The 9,973-nt window shown below is 54.1% G+C and overlaps 1 protein-coding gene across 1 annotated transcript; it reads left to right on the top strand.

Moving 5' to 3' along the window:
• Positions 1-377: 377 nt before the first annotated feature.
• Positions 378-9,715, top strand: TAS1R1 (taste 1 receptor member 1). The gene is given in 8 exon segments (XM_035019908.1): positions 378-1,207; positions 3,023-3,300; positions 3,834-3,862; positions 5,804-6,046; positions 6,048-6,569; positions 7,203-7,400; positions 7,689-7,809; positions 8,784-9,715. Coding segments are annotated over 8 exon segments (2,514 nt in total). The 5' UTR covers positions 378-1,016.
• Positions 9,716-9,973: the final 258 nt, after the last annotated feature.

The following is a 9,973-nucleotide window of genomic DNA, read 5'->3' as shown; positions in this document are numbered from 1 at the left end:
CTCGCTCCGCCCCGCGGCCCGTCGAGAGGCTGAAAGAAGGGGCCTGGGTGCCGCGAGCGCCCTCTGCCAGCGGCCCCGGCAGCGCACGCGGGCCTCCGCCGTCCCCTCCGAGGCTCCCGCCGGCCTGGCCACACCCCTCCGGGCCGTCACTCCGAGGGCTTCATTTACATTATGCGAAGGCCCCGCCCCGGCCAGATACCCCGCTCTGAGTCCGGGGCCACCCCTCCGGAAATCCACTTGGAATCTTTCTCGCAGGAAAAGAACCAGGATTGGCAGTTTAAGCAAAACCTGTCTATTTGCATGCTGTGTTTGCATGCGGTTGTCTTTGGGCCGAAGGGAGCCACCCTGGATAACAAGGCAAGCCGACAATGATTCTCTCAAAATTTCAGCATCCGAAAACTGAGGCTGGGAGGAGGTCAACTCAAAGCCTTGTCTCATTTGGTAAACTGAGGCCCGGGTAAAAGGCTCCAAAACCCACAGCCCCTCCACATTCTGTCCCCCAAAGAAGCTGTGTCCCTGCCTCCTTCCTCTGACCATCATCCCCCAAGTGCCAGAGCTCCCTTTCTTTCTTTCTTTCTTTAAGTAGACTCCGTGCCCAAGGTGGAGCCCAGCGTGGGGCTTTAACTCAAGACCCTGAGATCAAGACCTGCGCCAAGATCCACATTCAGTTGTTTAACCCACTGAGCCAGCCAGGCGCCCCGGGGGGCTCCCTTTCTGAGCCAGATGAAGCCACAGGCACCAGAGCAAGAACAGAAGCCACAACCATGCAGAGGAGGGGTCAGTGGCTGCCACCTGGTTTGCATCTGTGCCTTCCCCCTGCCCAGTTCCTGAGTAGGACCAGAGGCCCAGAAGGCCAAGGCAAGCAGCCAGGTTCCTACAACTGGGTTTCAGCCCCACCCCTGGCACAGGCATGAAGTTGGGAAGCATCTGGGCAGCTGCTGTCTATTCTATTTAAACAGCCAACCTGGTCAGAGGGCTCTGCTTGGCCATGCCAGGCACAGGACCATCTGGCCAGCATGTCACTCCTGGCAGCTCACCTAGTCAGCCTGCAGCTCTCCCTCTCCTGCTGCTGGGCCCTCAGCTGCTGCAACACAGAGCAGTCTCCCAACTTCAGCCTCCCTGGGGATTACCTCCTTGCAGGTCTGTTCCCTGTACACTCTCACTGTCCGGGGGTGAGACGCAGGACCACGGTGACTCTCTGTGACAGGTAATATAAGGACCTCTGCCTGCCCTCCTTGGTGAAGACCATGCCCTTTCTGCCTCTGGGGCTGCCTCCTGAACCACCTCTAGTCCCTCCCCATCCTATGGTCACCACCTTCAAGCCCTGGCTGGACCTTCCCTGGCACTTCTGCTCAGGTTCCACTTTGTAATACATTATTTTGTCCTGGCTATTAGAGTGCTTTGTATTGTAATCCCATTCCAGTTGGTTTCCAGACTTTGTGACATAAGGAGGTGGCAAGGATTAAGCAAGCATGGCTTTTCCCAGCTTCTGTGCCCTCCCTGCTCCTCTCCAGGTTCAAACTCCTGAGTCTCCGGATGGCAAGCGTGGTTTTCCATGAGGAGGAGAGGGAAGGCTAACAGCAGTAGATGCTTTAGGAACTTAGCAAAGATATCTTAGATTGGTGCCTTGCCTTCATGAAGTCGACAGTCTCGGTAGAGAAAAACATCTGCTTTTCTCCTAAAGAAGATAAGTTGTTTGCCATCTGTGCAAGTCACAGATTTGGGAAGACTCGAGGATGGATCGGGACTCAGTGGCGGGATGCCTTAAACATGACACACATCTGAGATTCACACAGGAGGAAGGTTCTGGAAAGCCTAGTGCATGAAGACTGGCCCCAAGAGCTACAGATAGGAGCCTGGGAAGAGAAGATTTGGGGAAGAGGAGACACATGGACACCCACTTCTGAAGAAGGTGTCATGGTGGGAGGCACTGAGTTTCCTCTGAGGGACTTAAAGACAGAAGTGATAGAAATGATGGAAGAGGGGCGCCTGGGTGGCTCAGCCATTGGGCGTCTGCCTTCGGCTCAGGTCATGATCCCAGAGTCCTAGGATCGAGCCCCATATCGGGCTCCCTGCTCAGCAGGAAGCCTGCTTCTCCCTCTCCCACTCCCCCTGCTTGTGTTCCGTCTCTTGCTGTGTCTCTCTCTGTCAAATAAATAAAATCTTAAAAAAAAAAAAGAAAGAAAGAAATGATGGAAGACCCTTCCAACAGGCACAGAGGCTAGAAAGTGGAATGTGCTTGCACACTCTTCAAGCAGAGCTGAACCATGTCCCTTTTGGGATCCAGCCAGCAGTTCCTGAGAGGCAGTGAGGAACACAGGTGCTCACTACATTCATGAGTGTCCTGGTGAGAAGCACTAGTTAAACAAGGTTAAACAGGTGTGTGGTTAACTTTTTGTGTCAGCCTGGCTAGGGTATGGTGCCCAGTTGTTTGGCCAAACACCTGTCTAGATGTTGTTGTGAAGGTTAACATTTAAATCAATAGGGTGAGTAAAGCAGCTTATTTTCCATTGTGTGGGTGGGCCTCATCCAAACAGTTGAAGACCTTAAGAGAAGAGATTGAGGTCCCCTAAAAAGGAAGGAATTCTGCCTTCAGACTCAAGACTGCAGCATCAACCATTGAGGGAATTTCCAGCCTGCCCTGCAAACGTCAGACTTGCCAGCCTCACAATCACATGAGCCAATTCCTTAAAATAACCTCTTTTTTTTTCTCTATATATATCCAATTGGTTCTGTTTCTCTAGAGAACACTAATACAGCAGGTGTCTCTGATACAGGACTTCATCAGGCTTTCAATGCTAATATGCTTATCCAGGAAGGCATGGGATGTGGTTTCTCCAACTTGTCCCCCCTCCCCTGACCCAAAGGCCTGTTAACACAACTGTGTGTATGGTACCAGGCCCACATTGAGGTCATGGTTTTGGGGGCTAGACAGATGACCTCAGAGTTTCCTTTCTACCCTCCAAAGAGAGTTGCAGCAAGGCCTTGCCCTTCTTGGCTCTCAGCTTGGCTTTTTCCACAGACCCAACAGCTTCAATGGCCATGGCTACCACCTCTTCCAGGCCATGAGGTTTGGCATTGAGGAGATCAACAATTCCACGACCCTGCTGCCTAACATCACCCTGGGGTACCATCTGTACGACGTGTGCTCAGAGTCAGCCAACGTGTATGCCACACTAAACGTGCTCTCCACACTGGGGACGCATCACATTGAGATCCAAGCAAACCCTGCCCACTACTCCCCTGCTGCCCTGGCAGTGATTGGACCTGACACCACCAACCATGCTGTCTCCCCTTCTGGCAAGTCCAGTGCAGGCTGGGAGTGGTGGGCAGGAATCACTGGGCCCCAAGGCCAGTCTGGCCCCCTGGATCTCCTGGGTGCTCACCACTCATGAGTCACATTGCAGGGGGCCCTGCCTCATCACAGTCCCCACTCCAGCATTTCTTCCTCCCCAAATGCTGCATCTAAACCTTCTTGCCTCAATGCTCCTGAGAAAACCCATTCTCCTTTGAAACTGCTGCCCTTCACACTCCTCCCACCATTCTGTCTTCTTTGTGAAGAATGGAACACCCTTTGTGTCCCACCCCACAGACTTCTCCACTTCTCCCCTGCCCTCCTTCTTCCTTCCTGCCTTCCAGGCTCAGGCTCAGAGGTGTGGTCTCCCACTCAGAGTGCTGTCCCCCTGGGCCTCACCCCCTCCTCTGCTTGTCAGCCTTTCCTAGGCTTCCTCCTCCACCTGTAAGCTAACCTTATCCCTCCCCATCTTCCAGGCACCCCTGCTCCCAGCACGGTCCTCCCTCTGCCCGCTTTCCATGAAAACTTACCTGCAGAGCCCTCTAGTCTTGTTTGCTTCTCCCTCTTGTCATTTGCTTCTCAACCCCCTGCCCTGGCTGCTGTCCCACCACTCCTGCTCTTGTGATCTGGAGGGCTTTCTAGGTCTCCAAATCCAACAAATGCTTCTCAGCCCCTTTTACCTGACATGACAACTCTGTGACATTCCCGACCAGTCCTTCAGTGACATTCTTTCCTCAGCATTTATGACCTGCCCCCTCTCACTTATGGCCCCTCCTCTTCCTCCTCAGTCTCCTTTAGAGAATCTCTTCCCCACCTCTTCTGAAAAGGTGGATGATTCCCAGAGTACAGGATGCTCCCTTTCCCAGGCAGGTGTTGGGAGTAAAAAATTTCCTCTACTCTTCAAGATTCTTCTGGCTGGTCTAAACATTGACATGAGACAGATTAACAGGAGAAAGTCAAGATTACATACGAATAGGGAATCCACATAAACATGAGAGGTTCTAATACAGGCAAAATGAGGCTTATATGCTATTCTGAACTAAGGAAAAGCTGGTACGGTGTCTGGGACTTCAAAGGAGAGGAAGACAATTCACAGGAAGAGATAAGAGAGTAAATGTTTAGTAAACAAATGTTTGCCAGGCCATCCAGAAACAATGGGACATAGAGAGGAATTTTAACAAATTGGACTTTGCTAAGATCCCCCCTGCCCACCACACCTAGTTCCTATTATACTCTAGTTATCTATGGTGACCAGTTCCCTAACCTGGAGCAGGTCAGTTATCTAAATTCTTTTAGGCAGTTAGGGGAAAGGTCAACGTTTCCTCCGGAGTCTTTTGTGCCTTAATTATTTCCAAATGGAAATTAACCCACGTGCCAAAGTGGTGTATCTTGGGGCAATTCATTCAGAACCCCTACACAGGCCATGAGCCCCATGGCTCAATTTCCTGTTCTCTAGCTTCTGTCCTGTTTTCTAAGCTCTGAGCCTCCTTTCTGGATGTTCATCCAGGGTCTCCACTGCATGAACCCAACAGGCCCCAAACTGAGCTTACCTCCCTAGACAACTGGAGTCTCTTTTCTTCCTGCATCCACCCTCCTGCCCACCTGCCTCTATACTTAAGCCAGGAACCTGGCAGGCCTACCCATGTTCCTCTGCCCTCCACCCCCACAGTTAGCCCATCACCATGGCCTCTGCTTTTACCTTCTAAATGCTGCCCAGTCAACCCACTCTTCTCCATCTTCACTGCCACAGCTCTAACTCAGACCACCAAGCTCTCTCATCTAGATGATTCCATCAGCCTTCTAGGGGTTCTCCCTGACTCTGGTCTTGAGCCTTTTCTAACATGTTCCTCACTGAAATCAGAGATACACTACTAAAATACAAGTCATAGCATATCACTTCTCTGCCTAAACATTTAGGGGCTCCCCATGGCCTACAGATAAAGACCAAGTCTCTGAGCATGACATTTAAGGCCTCCTGCTCTGACCAGACACACCTACTTTTTTTTTTTTTTTAAGATTTTATTTATTTATTTGAGACAGAGAGAATGAGAGACAGAGAGCATGAGAAGGGGGAGGGTCAGAGGGAGAAGCAGACTCCCTGCCAAGCAGGGAGTCCGATGTGGGACTCGATCCCGGGACTCCAGGATCATGACCTGAGCCGAAGGCAGTCGCTTAACCAACTGAGCCACCCAGGCGCCCAAGACACACCTACTTTTGTGCTCCTTCTTCTGGCATGGGCATCCACATATGACCTCCTGTGTCATTTCACTCACTCTGTGCTGCTTTTGTTCCTTTCCCCTTCCTCTCTCAGAACCTCCCCTTGGGTTTCTGCCTCTTCTCCAGATGTACATTGTCAGCCTCCTACGTCCAGTAGGGCTCTCCTTGAGGGCCAGGGCAGGGATCAGGTGTCCCTCCCCCCTGGGTCCCCATGCCCAGCAAAGGGCCAGAAGTGGGGGGGCCCTGAGTTGGGACTGATGCCACTGAACTTGCTGAACTGAACCCCCGCAGATCAGCTACGAGGTCAGCAGTGTGATGCTCGGAGTGAAGCGGTAGTACCCCTCTTTTCTGTGCACCATCCCCAGCGATAAGCACCAGGTGGAGATCACGGTGCTGCTGCTGCAGACGTTTGGGTGGGTCTGGATCTCACTGGTGGGCAGCAACGATGACTACGGGCAGCTGGGGGTGCAGGCACTGGAGGAGCAGGCCACCCAGCAGGGCATCTGCATTGCCTTCAAGGACATCATACCCTTCCTTCTCTGCCCGCCCGGGGAATAAGAGGATGCAGAGCATGATGCACCACCTGGCCCGAGCTAGGACCACCGTGGTGGTCATTTTCTCCAGCAGGCAGCTGGCCAGGGTGTTCTTCGAGTCCATGGTGCTGGCCAACCTGACTGGCAAGGTGTGGATCACCTCAGAGGACTGGGCCATCTCCAGACACATCAGCAGCTTGCCCGGGATCTGGGGCATTGGCACAGTGCTGGGTGTGGCCATCCAGCAGCGGCTTGTCCCTGGCCTGAAGGAGTTTGAAGAGGCCTATGTCCAGGCAGATAAGGGGGCCCATGGGCCTTGCTCCAGGGGCTCCTGGTGCAGCAGCAACCAACTCTGCAGAGAGTGTCTGGCTTTCACGACACAGCAGATGCCCAAGCTTGGAGCATTCTCCATGAGCTCTGCCTACAACGCCTACCGGGCTGTCTACACAGTGGCCCATGGCCTCCACCAGCTCCTGGGCTGTGCCTCCGGAGCCTGTTCCAGAGACCGAATCTATCCCTGGCAGGTAAGGTAGACCAGCCCCTGGCACCCTGAAAGGGGGTGCTTTCCTGAGGCAAGCAGAGTGATTACTTTCTGGCCAACTAAGTGCTAGGAGTGCGGGACAAAGGTTACCGATCAGAGGGCTGATCCCCTCTCTTAGGTTTCACTTCTCTGAACCTGAGCCCCTCCCACTCACCATGCTTCAGATCCAGGACTAAAAATCACTGTAAAGGGGTCCTTCGTTAAAAGATTCCTCTCAGGGGGCTCAGTCGTTAAGCGTCTGCCTTCAGCTCAGGTCTTGATCCCAGGGTCCTGGGATTGAGCCCCGCATCGGGCTCCCTGCTCGGTGGGAAGCCTGCTTCTCCTTCTCCCACTCCCCCTGCTTGTGTTCCCTCTCTCGCTGTCTCTCTCTGTCAAATAAATAAATAAAATCCTAAAAAAAAATAAAAGAAGAAGCTTCCTCTCAGGAGGCTAGTTGGGAGGGTTGAGGGGCTTCCTTGAAGGGGAAGGAGGGCTCTGAATTTCCAGATGGACTGAAACCACCTAAATAGAAGCACAAGGCCCCAGGCACTTGCTTCCTGAGCCTTCCAGGTCTGGGCGGTTGAGGAGGAACAGCCTTTTTCATCTATGGCAGCTCCCTGGTCCCTGTTTATTTCAGCTTCTGGAGCAGATCCGCAAAGTGAATTTCCTTCTACACAGCGATATTGTGATATTTAATGACAACGGCTAACATAATTGCTTGGGCTATGACATAATTGCTTGGGACTGGAGTGGAACTTTAGGTTCTTCCACGTGGCCTCCAGTTCAGCCGGACATAAATAAAACCAAAATCCGGTGGCACGGAAAGGACAACAAGGTAACAGAGACATGGTCACTCACAAGGGGACTGCCTTATGGATAGCCTGATGCCTGAGGATACTGTGGACGAGCAGGAGGGGGATCCCAGGTACGAGGCCAACATGGCCCTATCCAGCTTCCCGGGCAGCACCCAGATGGCCGGCTGCTGCAGGTTTATGAAACCAGGGGCTCTGCCCTGGGAATGAGCTGTGAAAGCAGATGTACAGAGATTGTTTCCCATTCCATGTGAGCATCCCTCGACTTGAGCCACTCCATGTGGTTACAGAACACCTGTGGCTTCTTGCAGGTGCCTAAGTCTGTGTGCTCCAGCGACTGTCTTGAAGGACACCAGCGAGTCATCGTGGGTTTCCGCCACTGTTGCTTTGAGTGTGTGCCCTGGGAGGCGGGGACCTTCCTCAACAAGAGTGGTGAGTGACCAAGTGAGTGGGCGAATGACTGGGCACTCCTAGGGTCCACAGAGCAGATGAGGGGATCCCCCGTGGGCCACACATGTGCAGAACCAGGGCCTTGCTCACTTCGCTGCAGTTAGGTACAGGTTGGAGAATACCTGCCGCCAGACTGAATTCTGAGGAAGCAGAAACAACCAGTTGAAATCCTCAGACCCACTATGTCTTTTACTAGAGAGCTCCCAGCCCAATTCCTACGGGGGCAATTTTATTCTAAATTCAACGTTTTTATGCAAACAGATGTAGCTATGTTCCCTTGTACGCTCCCACGCTATCTGTGTGAAGTCCCTTCTATTGACCATGCCAAAGACAGCCAGCACCTTGAACAGCTTGGCCTGAATGCAGATACTATTGTATCTGCAGCTGAAAAAACAACATACCCCGTGACGCAAGGTCAAGATCAGAGAGCAAATTGGGGTAGCTAAGGGCTCAGCCCAGAGTTGAACTCCATGAGCCACATTCTTTCCTTTTACTATCTCTGTGGCCTTGGGAATGCATCTCTTCTGTTCTTAGAGTCAGAGAAACCACAGAGTGGCAGCACAGGAAGGTGGATTTGGTTAAGGGAAGTGCTGGGGAGAAATGAAAATGCCCTTCCTTCAGGGCTGACTGTTCCTATTGGATCATAGCCTCACTGGCATGCGGGCAGAGTCACCAGAGTAAGGCCTTCCCTAAGGACCTCTTGGTTTGCAAGCCCAAGGGATCATGAGCCATACAGAACCTACCCAAGCGTCTCCAGAATCTGTAATTCATACAGGCATCTTGAGGAAACACTTGGCCTCGGGATCCCACTCAGGGCTACCCCCATCTCACCGTGCCCAGAGGCACCCAGCTCCTGTGGTGTGGCCCTCCCAGCACCTTGCAGGTCTGCGTGGCCTCCCTTCCTCATTCCTGCTCTGCTCATCTAGCTCTCAGGAGCCTTCTGCCTTTCCTTCCAGATCTCCACAGCTGCCAGCCTTGTGGGAAAGAAGAATGGGCACCCGAGGGAAGTGAAACCTGCTTCCCACGCACCGTGGTGTTTTTGACTTGGCATGACCCTATCTCTTGGGTGCTGTTGGCAGCTAATACGCTGCTGTTGCTGCTGCTGGCTGGGACTGCTGGCCTGTTTGCCTGGCACTTAGACACCCCTGTGGTGAGGTCAGCTGGGGGCAGGCTGTGCTTCTTCATGCTGGGCTCCCTGGCAGGGGGCAGCTGTGGGCTCTATGGCTTTTTTGGGGAGCCCACCCTGCCCACCTGCTTGCTGCGCCAAGGCCTCTTTGCCCTCGGTTTTGGCATCTTCCTGTCCTTCCTGACAACCCGCTCCTTCCAGCTGGTCTTCATCTTCAAGTTTTCTGCCAAGGTACCCACCTTCTACCATGCCTGGGTCCAAAACCATGGTCCCAGCCTATTTGTGGTCATCAGCTCAATGGCCCAGCTGCTCATCTGTCTGGCTTGGCTCATGGTGTGGACCCCACGGCCCACCAGGGAATTCCAGTGCTTCCCTCAGCAGGTGGTGCTTGACTGCACGGAGGCCAACTCCCCGGGCTTCATGTTGGCTTTCGCCTACGACGGCCTCCCGTCCGCCAGCGCCTTGGACTGCAGCTACCTGGGCAAGGACCTGCCGGAGAACTACGACGAGGCCGAAGGCGTCACCTTCAGTCTGCCCCTCGACTTCGTGTCCTGGATTGGCTTCTTCACCGCGGCCAGCGTCTACCAGGCCAAGTACCTGCCCGCGGTCAACGTGCTGGCGGCGCCGAGCAGCCCGAGTGGCGGCTTCAGCGGGTGTTTCCTCCCCAAGCGCTACGCGATCCTGGGCCGCCCAGATCTCAACAGCACCGAGCACGTCCAGGCCTCCATCCGGGACTACACGAGGCGCCGCGGCCCCACCTGACCGCTGAGGCGGGCAGGGCCACGCCGGGGGTGGGGGTTGGGCCTGACGCCTCCTCTGCCCCGAGGGTCGAGGGTCGAGGGCCGAGCGAGGCGGCGCGCCCTGCGCTGTCCGGGAGGCCTCTGGACTCCTCAGGCTTGGCTCGGACAGTGTAGGCTCACGGGAGTCCAGCCGGGCTCCGGGCTGCCAATAAAGCGGTGAAATGGGCGTCCTGGCTGCGCTTGCTGTCTGGGACGAGCGTGGGGCGCGACCTCCTCCAGG

The sequence above is a fragment of the Mirounga leonina genome, unplaced genomic scaffold, assembly GCF_011800145.1.
Source record: "Mirounga leonina isolate KUSES-001 unplaced genomic scaffold, KU_Mleo_1.0 Mir_173, whole genome shotgun sequence".
Taxonomy (NCBI): Eukaryota; Metazoa; Chordata; class Mammalia; order Carnivora; family Phocidae; genus Mirounga; species Mirounga leonina.
This window is presented reverse-complemented; position numbering and strand designations above follow the sequence as displayed.